Source organism: Postia placenta (genome assembly GCF_002117355.1).
Source record: "Postia placenta MAD-698-R-SB12 unplaced genomic scaffold POSPLAscaffold_17, whole genome shotgun sequence".
NCBI lineage: Eukaryota > Fungi > Basidiomycota > Agaricomycetes > Polyporales > Adustoporiaceae > Rhodonia > Rhodonia placenta.
The window spans coordinates 421,228-447,217 of NW_020169848.1; the positions used below are offsets into that span (position 1 = coordinate 421,228).

Consider the following 25,990-nt stretch of genomic DNA (forward strand, 5'->3'; position numbering starts at 1 on the left):
GAAGCATGGCGGGCACTCCGCTGCCGGGCTATCTCATCAGTGCGCACCATGGCTACACCCATGAACCCTTACCTGGTCTCGAGCTCATAACTGCTAGAGGCTGCAAGTACTCAGTTATGAGAGCTCTGGCTCCACGACGTACAGGCATACCGATAATTCATAGCCATACAGGTCTGATGTGGGGTTCGCGGAGATGTTCTTCGACGCTGCTAGACTTATTGAAAGTACCAGCAGGCCGGTGAGCCCGCCGTGTATTGACGGAAACATGACCTTTTGTTGCCCACAGCGGGTATCCTGAAAGTGGTACAACGAGAACAGATAGAGTACGTAGGTGAGGAGACGCAGCAATGTCCGCGCCCAGGCCCTTCAAGCTTCAATCTCCGAAACGTACACATCTAGCTCCGAAATGTGTATTATAAGCTCCGCTTACCGAATACTGATCTCAGCGACGTCATATAAGTCTTAGTGTTCTGCCTGCTGCAGCGAGCAGCGTGAGTACGGCCATGGATCTTCTGCTTGAACTTCTGCTTCTGGCGACAAGTTGGATTCATGTTCTCCTGGCGCCTTACACAAAAGTCGAAGAGAGTTTTAACTTGCATGCTGTGCACGATGTGCTCATGTATGGTGTCGGCCATGAGGCTCTACTCAATGTATGCTACATCTCTTCATTAATTCGGGTCAATACAGAACTGAGTACTCAAAGTACGATCACTTCATTTTTCCTGGAGCAGTGCCGCGGACATTCATAGGGGGTCTCTCGCTGGCATGGTCGTCATATCCAGCAATCCTGGTCGCCCAGAAGCTGGGCTGTGTCAGAGACAAGTCTGACCTGCAGATCATCGGTTCGTACTTGTACTGCCTTTGGTTTAATTCAGTTCATTGCATGACATCTACGTGACTGCAGTTCGATTGGTTCTGGCCACTGCGAATGCCATGATTCTGTGCCTCATACGACGTGCACTCTCGCGTCGGTTCGGAGGGCCTACCAGTCGTTTCTATGTGCTTTTGACCTGCACCCAGTTCCATCTACCATTTTGGATGGGCAGGACGTTGCCAAACATGTTCGCCCTGATTCCTGGTGCGCTCAGAACAGCCCTCTTTGAAATGTGCTCGAAACCGATGACGGATGAACCTCAGTCAATCTCGCGCTTTACTTCTGTGTGAACCGCGGCCCGACCTCGCTTCGTCCGTCCCAGCGCAACTTTGACCGTGCACTCGCACTTCTTGTGTTCACTGCAGCTGTCTTTCGCTCGGAAGTTGTTTTACTACTTGGTCCTCTCGCACTTCAAGCCCTCTTCTACAACTACACGACATTTGGTAGGCTGTTCAAAGTCGGAGTGCTCTCTGGGACCGCGTCCGCCGGTTAGTATCTGCCCAGTTGCAGTCTAGAGTATCCATTCACAATGTCTGCATCGCAGCGGCAACTATACTCACGGATTCGTACTTCTGGCAGAGATGGCCCCTATGGCCTGAGCTCTATGGGGTCTATTTCAACGTCATTGAAGGCAAGAGTGCCGAGTGGGGCGTAAGCGATCGCGCGCTTCACGGTATTTCATGATTCTCAATGCACTGTCCGCAGGTCTCGCCATTCCACACCTACTTCACGGCATGCCTTCCTAAACTGTTGCTCTCTTCCTTGCCTCTGTCTATCCTTGGGTTCCTGCTTGATTCGCGTGTCCGTGAACCTATGTTACCGGCACTCGCATTCGTCCTCCTCATCAGTTCACTGGGGCACAAGGAGTGGCGGTTCGTCGTGTACGTCGTCCCCGTCTTCAACATCGCAGCAGCGAAGGGCGCTTCATGGCTGTAAGTCCCCAAGTCGAAAGCGCTGGTCGCCGACGAGCTCATCTACCTGAGCGTGCAGGTCATCGCGACGAAAGAGCACCGTCTTCGGTCGACTCTGCTTCCTCGTCGTAATAGGTCTCCTGTGCTGTAACGGCTTTGTAACGTATATGCTCACGGCAGCATCCATGCACAACTACCCGGGAGGAGAGGCCCTCTCAACGTTCAATAACCTGTATGTCGCGCAGGAAAATGGTACCTATCCCGGCCAGCGTCCGAGCTATTCAGGAACTCAGTTGACCTCTGCTGTTGCAGTGCATGTACACATATCCAACCTCGCCTCACAGACTGGTGCCTCCCTCTTTTTGCATACGCATGCACCGCCATACCTTCCCGGCCTGGAGGTTGCGGATGCTTCCGCCGCCCACAATTGGACTTACAACAAGACCGAGCACCTCTCGCCTAAGGCACTATCTGCCACGAGCGAGGTCACGCACCTGATCGCTGAGATGGACACCTTTGCGGTGCTCTCATCACGGTTCACCAGCAGCCCCTGGACGCAGGTCGAGGCCGTGGAGAGCTTTGATAGGTGGTCGCTCAACACTGGCCTGCGGGGAATTGTGAAGCAAGGCTTGATGGACAGCATAGACGCGTTGTTGCACCCGCTGCGAATGGTTAAGAGCGAAAAGCTTGTGATTCTGGAGAGGAAAGGGGCGTAATAGGGATACCGTGCGTGGGTCAATGCAACTATGTCGTGCGAAGCTGACTTAGATGTGGTTTGAATATCACTTATTTTGATTTTCCCTACTCAACGTTAGTCATGCTTAGCTCTGCCTGGCTTCCAAGATAGTCTGTCTGAGCCGCTTGATGGCCTCCTCGACCTCATCTTCTGCCAACAAACTGAACGCTGCCCTGACATAGGCGGTCTTACCGCCCCGCGGCAGAAACACTGTCCCAGGCAGAGCTAGCACGCCACGCTCGTATGCCTTCGTCCTGATGATGCTCTCCGAGTCACCCTCATCCCCGCCCAAGAGCAGCTTGAACCTGTCCGCGCGTTAGCCACATACGCGGAGGCAGCATGTTAAGACGTACCAGAAGAACATGCCCGCCTCGGGCGTGCTCCACTCCGCGAGACCCTCGAGGTGTCGCCGCAGCGCGCCCTCAAAGACGTCGCGCTTCTCACGGTAGAAGCGCGACACGGTCTCCGTGTGCGCCTTGAAGCCGCTATAGCCCCATGCGTCGAGCAGCGAGTAAGTGATCGCCTGGGTCAGCGAGGACGTCTGCAGGTTCGCGACGGCGGTCTGCATGCACGCGTGAGTATGCACCTGCTTAACCAAACGTGAGACACAGTGACAGGGGGACGCACGTGCATATCGATGGCCTGCAAGAGAGGCTCTGGCCCGCTCGCGAAGCCGATGCGAATACCAGATGAGAGGATCTTGGAAAGGCTGTCGAAGCGCAGCACCCGCCCTACCTCCGGCTGCTTTAGCTCCAGCGTAAAGTATGAAGGGTACCGCGGCGCGTCGCCATAATACAGGTAGTAGTAAGGGTCGTCTGCGGGTGCAACCTATCAGTTTCGACGCCTGCCAGGCGTCATAGAAATTGACCTTCTAGGATAATGAAGTCGTATTCTCGTGCTAATGCAAGGACCTCTTGACGGCGGTCCAATGTCGCAGTCATTCCTGTTGGATTACAACCATACTACGGTGAAAGAACAAGATCAGCAACTGCTGAGAAGCGCTAAGTGAGAGTACGCACAGGCACGGTGTAGAGTACTTTTGGTCTCTGTTTTGTCGACGGCCAGTTCTGCAGAATCGAGCGCAAGGAGTTCGACTTGATCCCATGCGAATCCGTCTCCACCTCTAGAAGCTGATTCTCAGAATCCGAAATTGCACGGAAAAAGAGGATGTATTCACCGATGAGGTCACAATGCAGGGCCTGGAACATAGGGAGGACACCTCTGTCTCAATGTCAGATGCGGTCGGAAGCACACGAGTACTACAGACCTACGCATATACCGGACATTCGACGAGCACCGAGTCGCCGGGATTCACCATCGCCATCACGGCCTGCGAATGCGTTCAGATCTCGTTCAATCATATGCGGGCGTTGCGCGCACCTTGTAAATCACATCTTGTGACCCGGCGCCGATGCTCACGCGCCAGCCCTCGCCCTTCTTGCGCCCGTGCTCCCGCTCCTGGAGCTCATAGACCCATTCGCAGAACGACGGCAGCCCTGCCGTTGGGCCGTACTGCAGGCCTTCCGCGAGAGCCTTTCCATTCACCTCCGTCTCGATCTCGCGGGACGGGTCCGTCGGCGAGCGTGCGGTGAGCTTGATAGAAGTGAACGGGAAGGTGGTCGCGTTTGGCTTGCCTGCCAGGAGCGAGATCACGCCGGGGCGGGCCTCGAGCGGATAGAGGCCCCGGACTATATGATGTCAATCTGAGTCAGTACAGCGACAAAAATAAGTTATGCTGAAGCTGACTAGGACTCGGTTTTCGCTCTTTGGCAGCATCAGAAAGAAATCGGGTGTAGGATTCGGGAGCCAAGCTTTGGGTCATGATGTCAATGACTGGTATATGATCATTAACGACCATGTTACCCGAATCCAGCTGTGTAACAATTACGTGCCTTTGAATTTGTTTCCCCAAGCAAGGTAGCTGGCCGTCGAGGAAAATCTAAGCGAGTATATACTGCAAAGTCAAGGCGAGGCAAGTAGGCTGCTTGACCGAAATTCGAGTCAAGTCCTCGATCGCCGATCGCATTCATCAACTTCTGTGCAAGATCGATCGCCTTCTTTGGGTAACTCTCCAAGAACCGCTATGCACTGCTCTGCCTTTACCGAGACAATTAGAGTAATGCACTTGCTATTGGTATGTGTCCGCAGACAAAGGTCAAAACCACAACTCATGATTTGAGTCGTCGAAATTCAGGTTTGAGTTGTGTCCTACGTGTCCGGCATTGTTTACACATTGGCCGCTCACAATGAGCATGACTTTCATCAACTTGGGAGTTCAATAGAGGCTGGAGCATAGAAGAGCTTCATATGCAAGGTGAAAACAAAACATGAAATGCAACTGCGCTAACTGATTTTGACACATGTGTTCCGGAGAAAATACATCTCAGTTTCAACCCGGTAACAGCCTCTCCCTGTCTCCGCGATCCGTCAACGGACTGTCTAAAGATTGATAGCTGCTATCCGCCCTCGTCAATTTTGGTCGCACCTTCTTCCACGCGCGCTGCCCCACATTCTTCGTCATTTCCACAATGCGACCCACGACCCAATTGCGCGCACGCCAGATCGCGTGCTGGCGCACATCGATCCGGTCTGTGCGTACACGATGGTCGCCGTCGACGATGACGCTGAGCGAGAGTACCGTCACGACGATTGAGGCGAGCGCGGTGGACGACGATATCATAAACATGATGACCATTTGCAGACGCGCGGCCTGCTCTACGGAGGAGCCTCCGAGGATCGCACCAGTCATCATGCCCGGGATTGCGATAATGCCGAGCACACTTATACCGCAGTGTCAGTGCCATGGTCTGTATAGTCAGCGGAATAAAACCTACCTCATCTGGTTGATGTTGGGAGTAAGGGCGAGGCGCAGAGCCTCCTTCGCAATTGGCTTGCATGCCTCGAACCTTGACGCGCCGAATGCAAGATACATCTCCACCTTGTCTTTGTTGTCACTACAGATTGCACCCAATGAATAATACGATCCTATCGGGCCAAGTTGGGAAGCTTACTATAGCTCCTTCAGGACGTAAGATACAGAAACCACAATGCCGGAGATTGTGGCACCACATAGCATACCAACGATGGGTACTTTGGATCGTTGCGTTAGCTTGAGCGGACGATAGCACGGACCGTACATACTATATTGTGCAGGGGCCCAGAATGGTTCCACAGCCATTGCGAAGCGGACACCGATAATGGATACAGGAATAGTCGACCCAAGCATCCCAATAAGTACGGTTGGAAGCTGGACAGTTAGGACATGTCAGAGCGAGCCATAGAATACTACCACAAATCACTCACCATGTGATTAAAGCGTTTCTTCGATTTGTTGACGACTGAGAACCCACATTGAAGAAGGTTGTTTGAGGCATACAAGTTCTCATGCCTCACCTGTCTCAATTGTACCCATCATGTTCAACAAGACTGACAAATTTCACTCCTATCAGCGCTCTTTTTCCACACAGCTAATCTGGCCTCACTCACAAGCAATTCCTGCGACACCGATCGGATTATTCGTCTCAAATATTTTCTGCAATATCAACGCTACGACGCTGAGCTGTATAATACACCGCACAGCTGCGGTAACGAGGCCATTCCCGACGCCGAGCCCGAAGGAGACTGAGACTATTGCGTCGAACACGATGAAAGAAAACGCGAGGCTAACATTCCCCCATGAGAGATTCGCAGTAGGTCCGCCAGGCTCGTCCATGGTGGCGGGCAGCCAGAAAGAAATGAGGTGGCAAGAAGCCTGAGACTTCATTTAGGGTCAAATCCATGTCTGGTTGCGGCCAAGCGCGGCGGCCTGCGTCATTGAGTTATTTCTGGTTGTTTCACGGCATCTTATCATATCTGATAAACTCATCCACTAGCATGTCGCCGATTGGTCATATTGACATTTAACTTCCGGTTGCATTCCCAAGCTGTATGCGACCTGCTCTCATCCCTCGTCTGTTTTCCAGAATGTCAGGCGGCCTTACAGCACCCAAGGCGTCGCCAGAACGTGCATCAGAGCTACACGAATCACTACAAGAGATCCGGCAACGAGTACGGCAAGCCATCGCGTCGTCTGCACCCGTAGACAGGCAACCTACGCTCGTGGCGGTCTCGAAGTACAAGCCGGCGTCGGACGTCCTCGCATGCTTTGAACTCGGGCAGATTGACTTTGGAGAGAACTATGTTCAGGAGTTGGTCGATAAAGCGGAGCAGGTGAGTCGGGTGCTCAAGGATCATGAAAGATGGGGCTCATCAGTAGAGCACGCCGTAGCTGCCCACGGAAATTCGATGGCACTTCATAGGCACGCTGCAGTCCAACAAGGCCAAAATTCTTGCGTGTATGTAACTGTCAGTTCTTCAAGTGTCTTCCTTGCGCCGCAGTGGCTCACTGCTCCGACCTGCCGACAGCGATACCAAACCTCTACGCCGTCCAGACTGTAACATCAACCAAGGCCGCTACTGCGCTAAACAAGGCCCTTCCCGCCGAGCGTACCTCCCCTCTCAATGTCCTCGTTCAGGTGAACACCTCCGGTGAGGATAACAAATCCGGGCTGCCCCCTCTCCCGTCCGACGCCACGGAACCCGATCTCGTGCAGCTCGCGCGGCACATCATCGTGCAGTGTCCGCGGCTACACCTGCAGGGCCTCATGACGATCGGCTCACTCGCTGAGTCGCTCTCGTCTACGGAAAAGCCAAATGAGGACTTTGAACGGCTCGTGCGCACGCGCGACCTGCTGCAGGAGGCGCTCGTGCAGGCCGGGTTCTCGACGGACGGGGATAGGTGGGGTGAGGGAGGGAAGCTATTGTTGAGCATGGGCATGTCGAGCGACTTCGAGGCAGCGCTGAACAGTGGCAGCGATATTGTGCGGGTCGGTACCGGGATTTTTGGTACGAGGCTGCAGAAAGAAGAGATCAAGTCTGTATAGAGTGTATTCAGAATCCATCTATTCGTGCGTGTAGGGGTAATGCTGAGTATTGCTTCTATAGTCTGAGCTTGTAACATATGGGTGAATCCAAATAACCTCTTATGCTTTCGAAATTACGTTTGTGTGCTTGTTGAGGCAACGAGCTTGCCGTAGCCGACATAGCGAGACATGGTGTATCCGTACATCCGGACTCTACTACATTGCCCTTGTACGTACATAAGTAGGCCTGCCACAAATCTTGCATATGCGCGCAAATGCTCAAAAATATTCTTCGTTTGCTCGTTGGTTAGACTAGTGTTACATGGGACGTGCTCTCCTTAATTGCAATCCCCTCAATATTTCAAGCAACGTCAGGTTTGTGCTCCATTCCTCTGCTCGCTCGCCATGTCTCTGGGCCCTGTCACATGGTCAGCTACTCTGGCATGACAATGGCTTATCAAATAACTCACCGCCCTGTTCTTGATTCTCTGGTTCTTGCATCTCCTTGTGAACCATTCTCTCGCAGTGGCCCCCGTTTCGAAGTTCCTCTCTGGTGTCTCTGCCACGGCCTTAGCGATGAGCGGGCTCTCATCCGTGAGAGCGCGTAACGTGACCGAGTCTCCGGGCCTTGTGAAGAATACCAGCGACCAACGCAAAAGTTTAGCTTGCTCCTTAGGAGGTGCTCTATCGACCCATGACAATAGATCAAGATGATGCTGAAGTCATGAAGATAGTACAATAAGGGACCTACACAACACGGTGCAAATTCGACTTCAAGATTCCACCGCTGAAGACGGACATGGCGTCTCCAAGATTGCATATGGCATGCCCTGGGAGTGGCTGCCGACGCCCATGAACGTTTGGCTGACTGTAATTTGCTCGTGCTCGTTACCTTCACATATTGCCATGTCTGAGTTCCTGGAACCATCACCTGTAGCCCGCCGAGGCGATTGTGCAGGAAGGACTTCCGACGACCATCAGTCCGATGCCCGCTTTCTCCGACATGCACCGCACTCACCAAGGACCCAAAGTCTGTGTGCGCTCCGATGGCAGCCTTAGACTCGGGTGACCCGGCGGGCATCGGAGGCGACTTGATGCACCGCGCTTCGCCCGCGCTGTACTCCTCGAGCAGGTGCCGCTTGGCTAGAGCGCCCTTTGGTAGCCCGAGTCGGTCATTCAGCACACTCAGAAGCGTATTATTAATCTCGATCGACTTCCGGACGAACGGCTTGATCGTGCTGTCCATACGGGCGTTGACCGTGGAGGGGTATGTCCGGTGCGCAATTTGTGGCCAGGCGAGCGCGTCATCCTTGGCTATGTTGATGAACTCCACGGTGTCCAAGGCTCCAGTCTCGTCGGTGGCGTTCGCGCCTGCTTTCTTGTACCTGCAAGCCAGCGTCAGGGAAGCAGGCGAGATATCTCGTGCATGCAACGGACCCGCATGACAGTCCGCCGTCGCCTTGTTCGTACTTCATCTTCTCTTCCATGGGCAAGGCCATGGTTTCGGCGCCCATCTCAAACATATCTTCCACAAGCTCGTCGGCCCCATGGTTCTTTAAGCTTCCCCGAAAAAGCTCATTAGTGCCTACCGCTCGCTGCATGACGCGCCTACCACTTACTACCAGAAGCCCAGCTTCGTAGCAGCCTCCCACAGCGTGTCGATCTCTTCCTCCTTTCCAGCTCGGATCTGCTCATAATCTACCACCAAGAGGGGGTGCGTTGGTACGTCTTCCGGAAAGGGGAGAAATGTTGTAATGCCCGGCATGGCAGCGGAGGCAACGAAGACGCTGGGACCGCGGCATAGAGACCCTACTATATGTCATTATACGCGGCTCTCACAATCAGCTCCCGTCTGACGAGCGGTCGGCGAGTGAGCGGCTCTGGGATTCCTACAGTCCGTGAGTATTGTTAGGAAAGTCCCGCAACTATACAGTAGTCCCATGACAAGGTCGGAGTACGGTGTGTGAACTCAATCGGTCCTGAGAAGTCGGCGCCTTACGAGAACATGAACCGCCTTCTGTTACAGCACTCTCACCAGGGTACAAGCTTCCATACTCGAGCGTTTCTGATGAGGGCAGAGCAAAACGACGGTTGCATTCATAACATCAGTGAAGCTTCGAGGTATGTAAATCAGTGGTACATTATTTACGTGCGAACCCGAGAACGCGATCAACGGACGGCCTCTGACGTTGGCGTTATCAATCATACTACGATTCCCGCCTTGACATCGGAGTCGTCGCTCCTGTGAGCACCGTTCCATTCCTCGTCGGTCCGCATTCCCGCCTTGTTCACATCGACCATCTCGTGTGTCTCCACATTAACCATAACCTAATGTGAACCAGATCAGCCGCTCTGCATCGTAGTGCGATATCGGGAGACATCATAACACACCTGCGTCGGCCGGGCGCTCTTGGAGGACACAATTTGGTTGATGTTATTCGGGTTCGTGTCCTTAGACATCACGGCGGTATCGAGCTTCTGTGCAAATACGCATTCAGATGCACTCACCCCGCCTAATGACTCATGTGCATAGCCGGTGTCCCTGGATGTGGCGTTGATGATAGACCGCGCGTTCAGACTTGACATCACGGAGTTGCCGTAACTAACGATACAGAGTTAGCGGATACAAGGTCCAAGCAATTACCAGTATCTCACAGCTTGCAGAGCACATAGTTGAAACCTAGCAGTCCAAAGCACTGTTTATTAGCAATCGTGATTCAGAGGACATCAGTAACTTGCAGAGTACCAATATGATAACCTCTGGTCTACACGACCGATCAGTAAGGTCAACCAAGCTGCAACCACAGAGTCTCACCGTGATCAGATATGAAATGATATCTGCCAGTGCGAAGCTTGCCGTCAATAGACCGTTGGACAACGTCACTATAGGGTCAGGTTAAAATACATAAATAGCTACAACATCCAGATGATAAAGAACGCACGCTGGATGATCCTTGATACCATGGTATCCGTTCGACTGTAACCGGTACGGCTACGGTACTGCAAATTTGTCATTTTTTGCCATCTGGATCCGCTTATGGATATATGCTCACCAGGTGCCATACCAGTGTTACTGCGATAATCGTGTCACTGATTGCCGCTCCGGCCAGCCATGTCAACACAATAGGCTAAATGGCGGTGTGAGCACTAAAATTCCTGAGAGCGGATCGAGGTTTAACTTACCTCCAAACTCTGCAGCCCAGCAAACTCAGGCCGTATGGCAACACCAATAGCCGTCCCAATTCCACCCACTGGCCATAACAATTATGTCGGGTTGATGTTAAAGGTCAGATAGGTGAACGGTGTTCTAATGAAGAATCTATGACATACGTCCACCAGCGATAGATGGAACGAGCACAGCAGCGACCAGCCAGTAATTTTGCGTGAGCCTCAAGATGCGCCAGGCATAGAATCCTTGCACCATCATCGCGATGATGCCCTGAAGGGATCAAGCGCGTCGTAAACATGGTGCTAATGGCGAGAAAGGCGCGAGACTCGAACTCACCGCCAGCGCTTCCTCTAATACACAGAACATAGTGGGGGTTATTGAGAGCGAAATCAATGATCAATCGTAACAGTTACCTGTCTCAAATACTAGAAGCGACGTCGACGAATTAGCTAAACAACGCGATCGTTGAAAAAGTACATACACCAGTTGCCAATTCCAAGGGCCTCCAGGTTACCTAGACGGGAAGTCAATAACCTCATCCTTAGGAATTGTCCTATACAAAGTCAATGAATTCACCGAAATTATTGACAAGCACTCCATAGATCCACCAGATATTGAAAATGGTGTTCAGAGTGTCGGCAAAGAAGAGTATCGCAACCTAGAGTTCACCAGCATCAGTATATGCACTGACGTTCGGGGCCGGGAGACAGACATAGTACTTGATGCGCACAGGATCTCTGAAGTGGCTACGTGAGTATCATTCACTTACGACTGCACAACAGAGACGCTCACTTCTTGTAAGATGAGAAGTAAAAGAACGTCTGAGTAAGCATAGCGCCATACAGCCTAGAGCGGAGTAATGTCAGTGCAGTATTGTAGCAGATTCATTTACGACAAACATGGTGTTCATGAAAATGCCGATCAGGGCCGGTCCATCCCTAGCAATAATTGGAGTCAGCCGCCTATGTCAAGAAACTTTGCAAATAAAAAAACTGTTGATACGTACGCAAAATTCGCCAACTCGCCTCCACTCTCCATCTTACCGCGGTCTTACACCAGTACCGCTTAATGGCCTATGTCTCGCGCTGGTGTCTGGAGCCTACGTCTGTGCTAGAGGGACTGAGTGAAGGCCGCTGTACCCGGAACTGGGCACACAAACCTTGGAATATATAGAACGTCATGGAGGGATACAATGTCCGCTAACTGGACCCGTCATGTCGCTGAGAGCATGATACCGTTATGCGATGTCGGCGATCAATCACCAGCACATTGGATGGTCGCTTCCTCCCCATGCTTCTCGGCTCCTCAGATACGGAGGCAAGCGCGTGCGGCGCGCTCCGCATCTTCCAAAATAATGTTTAACGCCCGTCTATTATCAAATACAGGCTTACGGGATGTGAGATCCCTCGTTAGCGCAGGCACTCGGTCGCCTTGTCAAAACGAATCAGTGGCGCTGTACCTTTGCTTCCGGCATACCTCCTTTTCAAATCCTGTCAGCCAATCTGGTGGACGCTCACCTTGAGTCCGATTGTGCCGGACAGGCGTTAGCGATGAGAATCGCAGCAATTTTCAAGCTCCGTACCGCATCACACTGCTGGTGAACCTGAAGGTGAGCGTGTCAAGGTGGCTGTAGAAGTGCGACGTCGCACAACGCTCACGCGAAAGGACCCGACAATGCCGGCATCTACACTGACATGATAGGCGAGATTCATACGGACATCTTGAGGGATTTCGAGTGGAAAACCTCATCGCTGAGCCCTGTTTAGGGATAGTGAGATGTCGCAGAGGGAAAACCCGCGCCTTTCGCAGCATGTGGATAGATGGTTGTATTCCTGTTCAGGTGTTGATATGTTATTCGCAGTTGAAGACTGGATGTCATCATGGCGACCCCCTGCTAACACACTCAAAGTTGAGCGAGATTCCCGCCTGGCAACATGCGGGCTTTACACAACCGCCACCCTGCGAATTCGGGATGTGATCTCGGAGATGGCCAGGTCCCTGTGATCTTCTCAGGCTTCTGAAACACTGTGTACGAAGGGTGGACGCACAAGATCTAGAATGTCCCACTAAGGCTGGCTGGTCGTTGAGACGACGGATATTGACACTTGGACAGCTAAAGCTACTAAAGCGGTGAGACAACACAACTAGCTACTGACGCATTCGCGTAGCGCAGTCGAAGAGGCTTCGCGTTGAATTTCAAAGAAATAAAGGAAACCACGGTACAAGGCCAGACTCTGGGAGAAGCTACGGCGAATGTGCATCAGAAATCAAGGCCGTAACGCAGACCCTCGAGAATCAGTTCGAGGTATCCGCATCAGGGGTCGGGTTTTAAGTTGGGACGCCGCAATGACAGCATTCTGGTCACGGGTGAAAAGAGAAACGCGTACCATCAGAGCACCAGGCTTCGAGACAACCAGTTGGCGAGCTTGAACCTCGTCTAGTGACTACGATCACAACGTAGAAGGTTGAGTGAAAGGCAGCGACCCCGAGTATGGGGTAAATTCCTGAGTATTTTGGTAACTGACTAGAGAGTTATGTCCCATCGACTGTCATTGAATCTGAAATGGGGCCTCCAAATCGGGTGAGAAAATGCCGACAATTCGCGTTTGGACGAATCAGGCGTTGATTCACATCATGTGGAAGCGACGTCGCGACAGTATCGAGCGCATAAGGGTTACCGTGTCGCAGTTGCATGCTACTGTTTTGCTCCTAGTGTTACGCCCATGGGAGTGTAACTGCTAGTACCGATCCCCGTGTCGGCAAGCATGACCTTTTGCCGCCAATCAGCAAGATGCCCGGAATCTCTCGGGATGTTTTGGATATTCGCAGTCCGATCAATGATGTTGGCCCTGGGCCAATCAGGGCGCCGACTTGGTCTGCCTGGTAGAGCTCAGTGTAAGGATTTATGCAACTAGACTGCCACTGAGGGATGTCAGCGATGACCGAGCTATATGGAAGCATATCACACAATCACCCAGCTGTAGAATGGAACAAACAGATCAATCCGAGAACCAACCCCTGGCGAGTATCATAAGAACTTGCTCACTCACACCGGGTTCACTCTGGTTTTAGTTCGTACGTAAGTTATACCCGTTGTAAGCGTCAAGAATCAAGAATAGAATGCCCGCAAAGATCTGCCCAACTGCGGGGCATAATACCCGTGTGAGAACAGGTTCATTCGGGAGCTGGGAGATTTTGAGCAAGATTATACGCTCGCTCGAAGTTGCACTTCCAGTAGAATGTTTGACGCATCATATCTGGCGAGACTCGAGCGGAGGGAACTCGGACAGTCTCGAAAAGCGTATTGAAGACTTGACAAGTTGAGCATGCATGAACGATGAAACTTCGCCGACGATCGTCAGCTCACGTGCCTCAACCGCTGTCTTCAAGGAAGTCGCGCAGTCTGCGATACTCCATCTCAGAGCAAGATGTCTCTCGTTGTCAATCGTCTTTGCGCTGCTCGCCAGTGTGTCTCATTGGCGGTTAAACCTCTGTCAAACAATACTGGAGCAACAAGTCTACTGTCTCGAGGATGGCAGACGCGCTTGGCTAGTTCTAAGCCAGCATATGAAGGTCATGTCCCGCTGAACTGGTTCGAGGCGGGCTTTCTGGCCGTCGGCTCCGCGTTTATGTCTCTTGCCAATCCGCGGAGGGGAGGTGAGCTCTCATACCTCGTGTATGAGCCTTGATCAAACTGCTGTTTACAGACATGGTTGCGGCTCTCGGGGACGTTACATCTGGGCCCGTGCTTCCTCGACTCAGGGACGCCATGCTCGAGAGCGCCGAAGGCCGACGAATACTCAAGGACAGGCCAAGGGTGAACTCCAAGACTGTGGATATGAACAAGCTCGCCCTGTTGCCTGACGGCACCTTTGGACATGCATATATCACTTGGCTCGACCGCTGCGGAGTTACCCCAGACACTCGCGAACCCGTGCGTCTGCCGTCTCGTCCTGTTCTCATCCCTGGTCACGGATTACGTGCAGGTCCACTACGTGGATGACCCTGAATTGGCCTACGTCTTGCAGCGCTACAGAGAGTGTCATGACTTCTACCACTGCATCTGCTCTCTCCCCGTCAATGTGGAGTCCGAGCTCGCCTTGAAATTCTTCGAGTTTGCCAACCTCGGCTTGCCTATGGCTGGATTCGCAGCTGCCTTCGGTCACCTACGATTGACATCAGAAAAGCGCGCCAGACTCTTTAGAGAGTTTGTGCCTTGGGCAGTGAAGTGTGGTGGCAGTGCTAAGAGTCTGATTACCGTTTATTGGGAGGAACGATGGGACCAGAATGTGGATGAAATGAAGAAGGAACTTGGCCTGTGGGATCCTCCGGAGGCCAGGTGGAGTAAGCCATTGAGCGAGGCCAAAGCGGCAGCAGAGAAGAGGCGGAAGCTCAGCTTGCAAAGCAATCATGACGCATAGAGCAGATCCGCTTGAGTGTAATATGACCATTTGGATTGCGGGTGAGTGCATCCACCACCTCCTCGTACAATTCAGCCAAACATATCCTCGTGGTAGTGAGGTCACCAGCCGCACTCATTATGCGATTAAGTACCCTCTAACGCCTTGCAATGTATGGCATGTACTCTGGTTTCGTCTCAATTGCGCGACGCAGTGGCAGGTGCAATTATCACACTGTCTGGACGCCAGACTTCTTGGCACTGTACTCCACTGGTTTTGAATTGATATTCTCAGCTTGAGGTGAGCAGTCATACACGTGGATCGTTATTTTCATGTGCTTGCACATATCTGAAATACGAGGGAGCTATGATCGCGCTGACCGGCGTTCCGCCACTGGTGGATCCGCGCGTGGTCGGGCGTCTCGTGTCAGTGGCTGGACATTGACACGTGTTTGACCGGTGGCTGATCTGAGTCCTGTTGTGTCTCCCTCAGTGCTGCCGCTCATGGATCACTGCTCTCTCAGTGTGCTCCCTCTCCAGTGAGCTCCCAATACACCGCTGCCATGAATAGGACGTTACCACGCTGCAGCACCCGAGGCAAGAGCGGTGCTTGCCCGTGACGTTGATTTCCTGGCGACTGACACTTCTGTGCAATCTATCAAATCGGAGACACTCGGTGCAGTGTCTGGAAGCCACTGAAACTGTGTTCATCTTGCTGGGGATTTCCCCATCATGTCACTGAATAGCTCAGAGTACTATATACGGCGGAGTGGCGTGTACCGGATCGTGGTCGCGTCGCCTGCCCACAGTGGGCTCGCGGAGAGTGGCAGGGCGACTCTGAAGAAATAAGAGCTATCGGCGACGTTGCTCTGCCTGTACCTCCTTCCCTACGCTGTCGACATGTACTCCCAGCCACTAGCGGTCCGTGCCGCGACTCACGACTTGATTCAGCTTTCAATCATTGACAATGCGGGCCAATATGCAGCTCAGCGGAGGCGTGCTAGTGAGAGGCGTCCACGCCGGCCCAATCGCTACGACGTCGTTTATAGGCGGCCCTATGATCAAGGCGTCACGCTTATTGACGACGATGCCGAGAGCTGCTGGGAGTACAGGCCGCCGCGCCGCGCGATCGCTCGGTTGCGCACCACCAACAGGAGCACCGACGGTACCACTCCAGCTCAGGCATATGCCGCCAATTACCGCCAACGAAGCGACAGGAGAGACGCGTATTCGTCGGACGTAAGCGCTATGGCTCGCCCTAGTACTTCATCCAACGATGCCCCCTCGACGAGCATGGCCGCCGATGTCAGAGAAGCCAGACCGCGACATAGACAATCTCGTGCAGAGGCTCATGGCTACTATGTGAGACATCTTGGATATGCTGCCCGACGTCGTCGTTTACATCTGTAATCATAGCTTGGCGAAGCATATCGCATGTATCGGGTTGGTTTGTACGAGGGACGTGTCCATCTCCGTTGCCGTCGTCCAGGCTGCAACGCAATCCTGCCGAGCATAATTGACTTGGCGCGTCATTTGTACATGCATGACATATCGGTTGCAGAGTGGTATGTCTAAGTGGCGTCTGCTGTCGGTGCTTGCTCATGGCGTTGCAGGCCTACTTACAGCAACGATGCTAGGCGGCGTACGCGATGGGGGTTACGGTTACGAACTGGCGACAGAGATCGCTCCAAGTTGAGGGCGTCAAGAGCGCGCAAAGGCAAGCCCACCATATCCAAATTCGCCACCAGGAGGTTGACTCCCTCTTCTTACCGCAGTGAGATTGTGTCGCTTCCTTTCCAGCTTGAGCTGCATAAGCTGCTGTTGTGACACGTCATATTTCGATTCATGAGTCCTGCTCCGAGGTCATCATATTACTTTCCTCACATTGCTACACACTGTATTCATAGCGATGCTTGATGCTGGCATCTTTCACATATTTATTACTATGCCGTTGGGGGTATCCGTGTCATGCCCGTTCTCACAATCATTCGCGACTTCGAATATGTATCCACTAATGTACAACAATATGGTCACGTAGCACACGAAATATACCTACCTATGTATATGCAAGCGCGTTCGGACATCTGACCTTTCTTACTTCCTCAACGCTTGCTCCCTGCAAGTGGTGCTGCAGAAGTAGTCGGTGGCACTCTGCGGATACTTTCCACACATAATGCAGCCCGGAACGGCCCCACTGGTGACGGCTTCCCTATCAAATTAAACGCGTTCTCGTTTAGCACCCTCAGGGACATAAGCGGAACCGCTAAAACGTACTCTCGGTGGTTCATTGTGCAATATCCGCTCACGGATCCGTCACTGTTGACATGAGCCGGCCGACTACAACTCGGCAGGGAGCATGTCGAGGGAGGCAGGGGATGCACCGGGACTGCAACACCACGGTGAGTGGGCTGTTGGCCGGCGACGGGTGGTACATTGAACGACGGCGCCGGCGCCACGACCGGAAGTGAAGCAGCCGGAGGAGTAGCCCGAACTGTGCGGTTGGAGACAGCTGTGATGCCAGTCGATGCTGCAGATGCACCTTTGATAATGTAGGGTACCTGTGCCCCGGAGCGCTGAGTGGCCGACTGCAACTGCGTGGTCTGTGGCGCCTTTGTTTCCCCAAGCAGTTGCGCAGCATCTGTAATGCTTTGATGTGAACTATTGTCGATGAAAATTCACTCAGGATACTTACGTCCATGGGGAACATGTCTCATTTGGATGTGGTGCACGGGTTTCGACGCGGTCTGGCTGGGCACGCCGGTAGGTGTAACATTGTTGGCGGTGGTCATCATAGGCTGGCTATCAGTCGATGCCTGTGTGGCGGTATTCGCTGTCGCAGCGCATGTCTTGCTACAGTATTCGTGGCCGGTATTCTTCGGCCTTGAATGGCATCGCTATGATCAGATGGCGTAAGCAGTCATTGGCAGGAATGCTGTAGCGAATGTTTACCATGCAAAGCGTGCTGGGTGTAACGGAAGTAGACATGATGGTGGTCCGAATCTGAGTTGCTGTCATTCCGATGTGAGCTGCTTTTATATTGCATGCTTAGCCACAAACCGGACGACGCAATCAACGCGCACGCTGATTAGCGCCCCAGGCCACAGCACGAACAATGGGGCTTCACGCACGCGTTGAGTATATAAGGGTATTCATACAAGCAACACCACAACAATGGGTCAGACATGAGGCACGAGCATGAAAACAAGGGCTGTATAAGGTAATAAGGATTAGTGCTGCGTCCCGCGCAGCCGTGCGCGCAATCTCTCTAGAGCCTTGCCGAGTTCGTTGCGCCCCTTGCCGTCCGCCCCTACACCCCAGAACGCGTCTTTGTAAGAGTCCTGCTCGATAATCAGATGCCGAGATTAGGAGATCGGCGGAAGAATACGAACCTCGACGAGTTCAGCGTCGCCGGTTGCAAGCAGCTCCTCCATGAGGTCGCGGTGCTGCGTAAATTTGTGCCACAAGGTCTCGTCCATCTAGACGACTGTCAGTCGGCGACGCCAGGGGGGTGGAAGCAAGTGAGCTGTGGCACCTTCGCAATGTTGACGGAAAGCCAGTCCCTGCGGACTTCTGAATGAAAGCGACGAGCCTCCGAGAATGCGACGCTGGGCCGGTCAGAGCACGTCCTTATGTGCTCAGCAAGAAGCGGCCTGTGCTTCTGGAACTACGACGTGAATGTCAGCTTAGCAACATGCGTACTCAAAGTCGGATGTGTACCTTGAATGACTGGAAGAGATGCTCGCTCGTTGGATACGACTTGTTGTTGTAGAGAACAGAGTGCGTGGAGAAGTTCGTGAACCCATAGTGAGGCTGGTCCTTGTTGTAGAACAGAATGCGAGCCGGTGCTCGGGGCGTATGGGGAGAGCGTTGCGGACTGGTTGGTGTAATCGGTGAGGTGCTCGTAAATTGTGGCTTCGGTTTCGTTTTCTTCAGCAGAGAAGGCCGTGTATTCTTGCGTTGGTCAGGAGCAGGCTCTGAGCACGTCGGGGACGGCTGAGGAGCTAGATCTTCCCATCCTCCTTGCCGACGGTCAGCCTCCTGCAGTGAAATAGTCCGGTGATGCATAGGCGGTACAGTGGGGTAGCCTTGGCCAGGAACATCGGGTACACTTAGAAACTGTTCCATGACCTGCGGATCCAATTGGTCTGGAGGAACGTTGGAAGCCATGTATACCGTACGGCGCTGTTCGACGACTTTGTACTGCACGGGAGTACCGGAAGACTGATCTGTATAGGAGATTGGAGGGAATCTGCGAGTTTCAGCGGAGATGATTGTCGGTGTAGGCATGTCAATCAGCGTCAAGAGGGAGAAGTAGAAGACAGCGCTTTCTCTTATGGTAACATGTGGAGCCACCGTTCAGCACACGATAGATATAATGAGATCTACGCCATTGTTCCCTTTGTTGTTTAAGGTTCGAGGGGCAAGGACCGGGACAGACCGCCTGGCTACTTCGTGGCCTGCGCGTGGTATGAGGCAATGCTGGCGCTGCACAGCTCAATGACCGAACGCATACCGCAAGTCTGCTTTCGTTTGATGTTTCGGCGTCCGTCCGAGGCCCTCCCAACATGCGGTACAAGCGACCTAGTAATGATCCGAGCCGAGTTGCAGCTCGGCGCTTATCGCTTTTCAGCAGATCCGGCTTTGGGCAGCACTTGGACCTACACCCTGAATCTTCTCGCATCTCTGACATAGCGGACACAGCCTCACGAAGAGTCCTTATACCGGCGCTAGCTGTAATCTCAATAATACCTCATGACATCTCATCTTTGGCGGTATTACACAAAACCGGGCGATGCAGTGTTTGCCACCGCGTAGCATTGTTCGATGCCTCATGTTGTTACAAAGGTCGGTAGCACATCTGTGGCTCAAAACGACTAGGTCTTCCAATATAAAGCCTGCACGGTCCGATACGTAAACACATCACATCCACATCACTACTCATTGTTTGATACGTTTCTACAAGCTGGAGTCATGGTCACGGCTTTGGACTTTTTCGCCATCGAGAATCCGCGCAATGAGACAGATAATCGTCAAGGTCGCCTAATCCCCCTTGAGCCTTCTGATCTCTATTATATGTGCAGTACGTACCTATGTTGTGCATCCTGCACGCGTTGGAGTAGTACTGACCGTGAGTGCAGTAAAGGACCAGTTCGACCGCCATTGGGAACATGTCGGGCGCATGCGCCCACGCGTGCGAGCCATATACAAGGTGCTCTATCTGCAATCAGAGCTCCAGCCTTTTCTTGATTATAAGTGAGGGAGCGCATCTACGTGTATTACTCCAGCATTGATGAACCCCTTAGAGCGGATGTTGCGGCCGTCAGGAATGGTCTGGTGGTGCGTTCATTGTTCCATGGTACGACGCGGGCCTGCCGTTTAGGCGAGGGGTCGCACAATCTGGTCTTCTGCGAATTGTCCGACTGTTCGCTGTGCTCCATCATACGAAACTCATTCGATGTGGCGATGTGCGGTGAGAAATTCTGTCTCCAGCTTGTCGTCATGCTAATGGTATCCGACTAGGTCGCAAGAACAGATTCAGCAGGTGAGCTGGGGTTGCTGGCTTCCACGGCTAATGAGACTAAACAGACCCCATCAAATAGATTTGGTGTCGGCATTTACACCACTCCTTGCTCTTCCAGTAGGCCAAGATATTTCTACAATTTCTCCTGGCCATTGAATACATTCTAGAAGCAGATGACTACGTCAAGAATCTGTCTCCAGACGCCAAATGGCGTGTCTCACTATTGAGTCGCGTCGTCGTCGGTAAACCAAAGAAGTTCCGCCACAATCGGACCACTCTCACAGAACCTCCGCACGGCTTTGATTCTGTGTGGGGCGTACCTGGCGCAGATTTGAATTATGAGGAGACAGTTGTCTACGACAATAACGCAATTCGGCCAGCCTATCTGGTGGTGTATGGAGATGCCGACCTCGAACTCGACTTCGGACCTAAAGTCCCTGCAACGTCAATCGAGATTATACGGCGAATTTTCGCATCGGCTTTCGTGTGACAGATGTAGTTTTTTCTGGTCGACGATATTTATCATTAACGACCATTCACCGACACGGCAATATATTCCCTTAATTTATAACATCACTTAAGGACCGTGTTTCCCTGAACCCCCCCCCCCCTCTCTACTTCGTGTATAGAATAACATATCTAGGCATGATGGCATCCGAGGTTTTGACGACGACTTTCGCCCCATCATTGACCTATAGCAGCATGCTTGGTTAACATTGTAGCTATGTATATGGTGTTGGGTACTGACCGGCATGACATTTCTAGTGGCAGATGTTAACACGGCTTGAGGGGCCGCCGATATGACGACTTTGCAAGCCAGCATCACCCGGAACGGCGATGATGTCGAAGATGTGGCCCATTGATCAGCCTGTGCTGGGTTCGGGTATGAATATATGCCTTCGCCATAACTTGACAGAGATGACTGATTGTGAACACAATCGCAGACATGGTCTTGGTGTGACCCACCTTCCCGAGTTATGCGTGGCGCCGAACGCGAAACTCCCAAAGGCCGATTTGATGATACTGCAGATCCCGCAAGATTGCCATTCGCAAAGGGAGAGATCGTTCACTGCGAAGTCGCATATGCACTGAGTGCTGTGGTACGTGTTTAGCTCGTAAACCTTCATCGCGGTCTCCAAATTCTGCCTGTTTCGCAACGCGGACGATTAGCGACAGCTATAACAACAGCGAAATGCCTCACTGGTACTGCGCATATGCCGCACGGACGTCACGCGAAAACACAATCTCAATCACCTTCACAACGGTGGGCTCCTCGTTTCCATCCCACGCTCTGTAAAATTCGGAGACGACTGCAGGAATTTAGTTTCTGCTGCGTCCAGCGATTGACTTGGACGTACTGCTCTGCGAAGTGGCGCCTTTCGGATTCAGCTCTCTCAGTTTCGTACCCGCCCGCGGGCTCCTGATGCATTGCACGCATTGGTTGTTTGACACCCCGGGCAGCTGACGACATCGCGCACAACCCTTCACTTGGCGCGTTTGCACAGCCTCCCTGGTCCGGTAAGTACGAAGACAGCTATCTAATACGAAACAAACTCACCGGGCGTGCGCATCCGAGCAGAATCCTCCGTGTGTGGTATCTCCTGGCGTCCGGCACCCTGCAAGAACGCAGGGAGGGCCTTTGACGATAGGGCTATTTCTTGCGCATGTTCGACCGCAGTATGGGTGCTGGTAGCCATTCTCAATATATTTCGGCCTGATCTGACAAGTCTAAATCCCAGAATACGAGGTTGAGTATATTTAGGCGCTAGTACGACGCCGGGCATTGTGCATACCTCGCACAAATTGCTGGGAGCTGCGGCCAGCGACGAGCTCCCCGGATGCATAGCGAATTTGAGCGGCGTGTACATGGTTGTCTTGGACAGAAAGGGACTTGGCCACCACTCCTCATGTACTGGGCCGAACAATGAGCCACGCTTACGTCGCCTTGTGATGGGCCACGGAAAGAACAAAGCACAGCTTATGGCACGTTGCCGGTGTGTGGCTGATCCTAGATCTATAAACGCGCGCGCGGGGCGATCAACATGCGTCTAACTGTATTCTCATCACCCCGAGCTCCTGGCGAGCCAAGAACTTCCGCACCCTCTCCCGTAGACCCAACTCTGTGGAGAAATGTCTGCTAGGACTTCCTACTCACTTCCCGACGGAAACGTCTCGCAAACGCCGCGGCGTAAGCCATCGTCCAAGCCTCGTAAGTCGATCTCTGGAAAGTGTGGCTGGGTGACTGATTTAATACTATCACGATCATTAGCAGCAGGTAGAACCCCTGCAAAACGTAAGACTGCAGATCTTTGCGAGGTGCGTCTCAGCGATGCTTCGAACAGCGTGCCTGCTCTGACGCCTTCACCTTCCAGAACTGTCGTGTCAAGCCAAAATGCGTCAATCCAGCTACTGGGCTCCTGCATCCCTACTGTGGCCAGCGGTGCGCAGCAGCTGCAACTTCGACATCTTCCTCAGTCGGAATGTGCCCCGTAAGATTCTTTCCGTTCTAGATGTGGCTGCATTGATCCCTTATAATTATCCAACGTATCATTAGGTTTGCAAAATCAAGCCTCGGTACTCGGATGGCACGCGCACGTATACGTGCTGTGGGATGACATGTGCCAACAAGATGAAGGCCACTGTTCCTAAGCAGAATCTGGTGCCCAGAAATCACGACGGTATGGCTTGCTAATGAAACACACAATCCCAGAACTCACGTCTATAAAATCAATAGGTTCGTGCCAAGCACCGAATTGCACCCAGCCCGTCTTGCAAACTCTTAATGGGCCAGCCAAATACTGTTCGCAGCCTCACAAGGTGTACGTATGATGTTATCTCTTGGAAGTGCGCACTTCTCATTGTGGCGTTGTAGTCTGGCAGAAACCGCGTGCCTCTGGTGCCGCCTGTCACCCAAGAAGGGCGATCGTCATTTCTGTAGCACTGCCTGTGCAACCGAAGCTCAGAACAATGCGGCGATCTTGCTAGAGATCCCAGCTGGTCACGTCACTTACAAAGACAGTACGTTATTCCCGATTAATTTTTATTTGGCTCAGAGAGAATCTGACCGTAGCCCCAGTTGTCCATCAGTTCCAGCGCTCCTGGAGACATGATACGTACTGTCCCTCGGTGAAGTATATATACAAGATCGTCTCTTCGAAAGAGCTGTCAGACAAGTATGATGCCTACAAGTAAGTATCGACGCCAACCATAGATGATGATGATGATGTTGATCAGAGTTTACCAGGGCTAAGGTCGAGAGTCGTGGGCATTTCGCTGTGCAAACTGGTCTCACGGCTGGTAACGAAAACAGGCGATGGCACGGCACCCTGCGCAAATGTAACATTGGAGACAAGGGCGAGACTCAGCTCTGTTCTTCCGACTCTTGTTCCCTTTGCTGCATTATCAGGAAATCCTATCAAATCATCTTGTCGGGCAAGAATACGGGTTGGGGGAGGTAAGTGGTCTCATAGATGTGGCGTTCGCTGTGCCACATGTTAAGATTCGTAACAGATTTGGAGATGGTGTCTACACGTCTTCAACGTCATCGAAGTGCGTGTTAGCATATTGCTTATAATGCACATAGCTGACAGCTACGGTGGCAGGTCCAATGACTACTCCAAAAACGAGGATTCCACTTCTCCGCTGAAAGGGATGCTACTCAATAAGGTGGTCGTCGGCCTAGGTTACAAGCTGACAGAGAATGACTCGTCGCTTACCAAGCCGCGTGATGGATATGACTCCGTGCGTACACATTATTTTCTCATGTTGTGGGGATGCAGTCTTTTATGACGGATATTTAGGTCATCGGCGAGGTAGGCGGCAAGCTCAACTACGACGAGCTAGTGGTTTACAACAATGACGCCATCCGCCCGTCGTACCTAGTCATGTACGAGGCAGCTTGAGGTGAAGTAGTGTTTGTGCTATTTAAAGGCGGTAGGCAGGTCCTATCGCATAACTTGGATATCGTGACCTATAAATTATGATGTATGGAAGTGTACTGTTGTAATGCAGCCGGATGTTCTCAGTACGGAAGCGGGCCGTTCCTTGGTTCGTGAACCACCCTCCACATAACATATGCTAAGACGAACATTGCCAAGGTGAAAGTCACCCTACATCGCGGAAAGTAAATTCGACGCAGATACCAGAGAGCGGATAGGAGATGCTCACATCTCGATGACAGCGAACGCTATGAGCAGGATACCATCAGCCTTGCGATCGGAAGCAGTCCAGTAAGAGCGTGAACTTACCAAACAGCGCTTGTATCTGGCTACAATGCACAATACCCAGACAGATACCCGTGGTAGCAAGGGGTAATGCACCGTTCAAGATAGCAGTACATGCGACCCAAAAGCACCAAGTGATTAGCGCCCAGACGGCCTGGGATCCAACTGATACTGCAGGGTGCTGCCAAAGGGTTGGGTGCATGAAAAGCCCCAAATAAATCGTGGCGAACACAAGCGTCCAGCACGCGGAAAATCTTCATCAAATCAGTGAGCGAGATTGATGGCAGCTGAAAACATCAACTCACAAAGAAAGTATCATACCATTCCATGCTTCTACGCTGGGATATGCACCGGTTGCCCGGTATACGCCTAGGATCCATGCACTGATGGCGACCTGCAATGCTGCTGAGCCACTCTTGTCACTAGGAGACATTATTGACTGTATACCTCTATGATGCTCGTGAAGATCAGGAAAATCCAAACCACTACGTCCTACTGTAAGCCAACGCTTGTGCTGTCAAGCGTGCGTGCCCACTTACTAGGTGCGTATTTCTGAAGGCGTACACTGGAGGCCTTGTTTAGGGCCCTCGGATACCGACCAGAGTAGCGGTACAGATAGTACAATCCGACAATGTACACCAGGGAGAGAAGAATTGTTAACACGGCTACAACAGCGGATGCGGTCTGGTTTGCAGACATCGTTACGGCTAGCTGAAGGCGAAGTCGACTCTACAGTGTACGCAGTGTACGCTGAGAAATACGCACCTTTCTAAAGCGCACAAGTTTCCGAAGTCAATTATGCTTGTAGGGAGGACAGAAGCGGCGAGACACACACCCGCTCCCCATCCCCATCTTGTATGCCAGGCCGACAAAGGATGGGCCTTCGACGCCCTACACAACGCCGAGCTCAGCGGCCAACATGCGTCTTCAATGCGCTTAGGATACAAAGACCTCACGCCGCGGCCAGAACGATCCATCAGTGGCATAGAATATTCTGCCGAGGCTGTGAACACCGAGCACAATGCCAGCCAACCCAACACGCCATGTCCAGGCTCGAAAAAGCCATGCGGCAGCGTCGCGCAACGTACGCGCCTCGCGCATCATGCTCAGGAACAGCCACAAGTCATGGTATGAGCGCGTTCCGGTTGTCGCAAGCCAATGCATTGTAAACTGACACCTGCTCACCTTGATTGGGCGGTGACATCCACAGTTATACAAAGTGTTGCATATGCAGTAATTTTCTGGCATGCACATAA

At 52.4% G+C, this 25,990-nt stretch overlaps 13 protein-coding genes across 13 annotated transcripts; 6 read left to right on the forward strand and 7 right to left on the reverse strand.

The window, feature by feature from the left end:
* Nucleotides 1-503: 503 nt before the first annotated feature.
* POSPLADRAFT_1049886 (glycosyltransferase family 22 protein) lies at nucleotides 504-2,501 on the forward strand (the record flags this gene model as incomplete). The annotated part of the gene is made up of 9 exons (XM_024479864.1): nucleotides 504-650; nucleotides 704-842; nucleotides 905-1,078; nucleotides 1,138-1,362; nucleotides 1,419-1,525; nucleotides 1,580-1,806; nucleotides 1,865-2,037; nucleotides 2,098-2,306; nucleotides 2,346-2,501. The coding sequence occupies 9 exons, from the start codon at nucleotides 504-506 to the stop codon at nucleotides 2,499-2,501; spliced, it is 1,557 nt and encodes a 518-aa protein (XP_024334454.1).
* Nucleotides 2,502-2,606: 105 nt separating this feature from the next.
* On the reverse strand, nucleotides 2,607-4,343 carry POSPLADRAFT_1155669 (hypothetical protein; the record flags this gene model as incomplete). The annotated part of the gene is made up of 9 exons (XM_024486967.1): nucleotides 2,607-2,826; nucleotides 2,875-3,083; nucleotides 3,149-3,336; nucleotides 3,390-3,483; nucleotides 3,541-3,644; nucleotides 3,699-3,742; nucleotides 3,793-3,851; nucleotides 3,902-4,209; nucleotides 4,268-4,343. The coding sequence occupies 9 exons, from the start codon at nucleotides 4,341-4,343 to the stop codon at nucleotides 2,607-2,609; spliced, it is 1,302 nt and encodes a 433-aa protein (XP_024334455.1).
* Nucleotides 4,344-4,910: 567 nt separating this feature from the next.
* On the reverse strand, nucleotides 4,911-6,233 carry POSPLADRAFT_1155665 (hypothetical protein; the record flags this gene model as incomplete). Its single annotated transcript, XM_024486966.1, has 7 exons — nucleotides 4,911-5,301; nucleotides 5,356-5,475; nucleotides 5,533-5,611; nucleotides 5,663-5,768; nucleotides 5,825-5,859; nucleotides 5,915-5,947; nucleotides 6,008-6,233. The coding sequence occupies 7 exons, from the start codon at nucleotides 6,231-6,233 to the stop codon at nucleotides 4,911-4,913; spliced, it is 990 nt and encodes a 329-aa protein (XP_024334456.1).
* Nucleotides 6,234-6,484: 251 nt separating this feature from the next.
* Nucleotides 6,485-7,443, forward strand: POSPLADRAFT_1156365 (hypothetical protein; the record flags this gene model as incomplete). The annotated part of the gene is made up of 3 exons (XM_024487063.1): nucleotides 6,485-6,730; nucleotides 6,789-6,855; nucleotides 6,926-7,443. The coding sequence occupies 3 exons, from the start codon at nucleotides 6,485-6,487 to the stop codon at nucleotides 7,441-7,443; spliced, it is 831 nt and encodes a 276-aa protein (XP_024334457.1).
* Nucleotides 7,444-7,783: 340 nt separating this feature from the next.
* Nucleotides 7,784-9,187, reverse strand: POSPLADRAFT_1061347 (hypothetical protein; the record flags this gene model as incomplete). The annotated part of the gene is made up of 7 exons (XM_024481370.1): nucleotides 7,784-7,840; nucleotides 7,893-8,106; nucleotides 8,174-8,262; nucleotides 8,315-8,386; nucleotides 8,441-8,807; nucleotides 8,860-8,982; nucleotides 9,042-9,187. The coding sequence occupies 7 exons, from the start codon at nucleotides 9,185-9,187 to the stop codon at nucleotides 7,784-7,786; spliced, it is 1,068 nt and encodes a 355-aa protein (XP_024334458.1).
* A 437-nt stretch (nucleotides 9,188-9,624) lies between these two features.
* Nucleotides 9,625-11,629, reverse strand: POSPLADRAFT_1076200 (hypothetical protein; the record flags this gene model as incomplete). Its single annotated transcript, XM_024482896.1, has 18 exons — nucleotides 9,625-9,750; nucleotides 9,814-9,900; nucleotides 9,931-10,024; nucleotides 10,078-10,102; nucleotides 10,169-10,187; nucleotides 10,238-10,305; nucleotides 10,365-10,422; nucleotides 10,476-10,550; nucleotides 10,606-10,673; nucleotides 10,753-10,861; nucleotides 10,928-10,941; nucleotides 11,005-11,016; nucleotides 11,073-11,105; nucleotides 11,168-11,249; nucleotides 11,304-11,328; nucleotides 11,384-11,437; nucleotides 11,491-11,529; nucleotides 11,598-11,629. 18 exons carry the CDS (start codon nucleotides 11,627-11,629, stop codon nucleotides 9,625-9,627), a joined length of 1,020 nt encoding a protein of 339 aa, XP_024334459.1.
* A 2,390-nt stretch (nucleotides 11,630-14,019) lies between these two features.
* Nucleotides 14,020-15,012, forward strand: POSPLADRAFT_1156254 (hypothetical protein; the record flags this gene model as incomplete). The annotated part of the gene is made up of 3 exons (XM_024487048.1): nucleotides 14,020-14,248; nucleotides 14,299-14,525; nucleotides 14,578-15,012. 3 exons carry the CDS (start codon nucleotides 14,020-14,022, stop codon nucleotides 15,010-15,012), a joined length of 891 nt encoding a protein of 296 aa, XP_024334460.1.
* An 878-nt stretch (nucleotides 15,013-15,890) lies between these two features.
* On the forward strand, nucleotides 15,891-16,817 carry POSPLADRAFT_1036728 (hypothetical protein; the record flags this gene model as incomplete). Its single annotated transcript, XM_024477167.1, has 4 exons — nucleotides 15,891-16,352; nucleotides 16,407-16,437; nucleotides 16,480-16,555; nucleotides 16,604-16,817. The coding sequence occupies 4 exons, from the start codon at nucleotides 15,891-15,893 to the stop codon at nucleotides 16,815-16,817; spliced, it is 783 nt and encodes a 260-aa protein (XP_024334461.1).
* A 267-nt stretch (nucleotides 16,818-17,084) lies between these two features.
* On the reverse strand, nucleotides 17,085-19,277 carry POSPLADRAFT_1156093 (hypothetical protein; the record flags this gene model as incomplete). Its single annotated transcript, XM_024487030.1, has 6 exons — nucleotides 17,085-17,199; nucleotides 17,265-17,628; nucleotides 17,683-17,884; nucleotides 18,380-18,466; nucleotides 18,523-18,654; nucleotides 18,708-19,277. 6 exons carry the CDS (start codon nucleotides 19,275-19,277, stop codon nucleotides 17,085-17,087), a joined length of 1,470 nt encoding a protein of 489 aa, XP_024334462.1.
* Nucleotides 19,278-19,961: 684 nt separating this feature from the next.
* Nucleotides 19,962-21,001, forward strand: POSPLADRAFT_1155706 (hypothetical protein; the record flags this gene model as incomplete). The annotated part of the gene is made up of 5 exons (XM_024486974.1): nucleotides 19,962-20,070; nucleotides 20,129-20,243; nucleotides 20,294-20,483; nucleotides 20,577-20,628; nucleotides 20,679-21,001. The coding sequence occupies 5 exons, from the start codon at nucleotides 19,962-19,964 to the stop codon at nucleotides 20,999-21,001; spliced, it is 789 nt and encodes a 262-aa protein (XP_024334463.1).
* Nucleotides 21,002-21,125: 124 nt separating this feature from the next.
* POSPLADRAFT_1156269 (hypothetical protein) lies at nucleotides 21,126-22,236 on the reverse strand (the record flags this gene model as incomplete). The annotated part of the gene is made up of 6 exons (XM_024487053.1): nucleotides 21,126-21,203; nucleotides 21,293-21,419; nucleotides 21,478-21,657; nucleotides 21,713-21,821; nucleotides 21,870-22,021; nucleotides 22,070-22,236. Coding segments are annotated over 6 exons (813 nt in total), but the record flags the coding sequence as incomplete, so codon positions are not given.
* Nucleotides 22,237-22,553: 317 nt separating this feature from the next.
* POSPLADRAFT_1049895 (hypothetical protein) lies at nucleotides 22,554-24,413 on the forward strand (the record flags this gene model as incomplete). The annotated part of the gene is made up of 10 exons (XM_024479865.1): nucleotides 22,554-22,633; nucleotides 22,884-22,941; nucleotides 23,066-23,189; nucleotides 23,246-23,330; nucleotides 23,384-23,529; nucleotides 23,588-23,699; nucleotides 23,756-23,965; nucleotides 24,022-24,060; nucleotides 24,114-24,252; nucleotides 24,312-24,413. The coding sequence occupies 10 exons, from the start codon at nucleotides 22,554-22,556 to the stop codon at nucleotides 24,411-24,413; spliced, it is 1,095 nt and encodes a 364-aa protein (XP_024334465.1).
* A 301-nt stretch (nucleotides 24,414-24,714) lies between these two features.
* On the reverse strand, nucleotides 24,715-25,433 carry POSPLADRAFT_1155913 (hypothetical protein; the record flags this gene model as incomplete). The annotated part of the gene is made up of 4 exons (XM_024487006.1): nucleotides 24,715-24,988; nucleotides 25,040-25,128; nucleotides 25,182-25,219; nucleotides 25,274-25,433. The coding sequence occupies 4 exons, from the start codon at nucleotides 25,431-25,433 to the stop codon at nucleotides 24,715-24,717; spliced, it is 561 nt and encodes a 186-aa protein (XP_024334466.1).
* Between the last annotated feature and the right edge of the window lie 557 nt (nucleotides 25,434-25,990).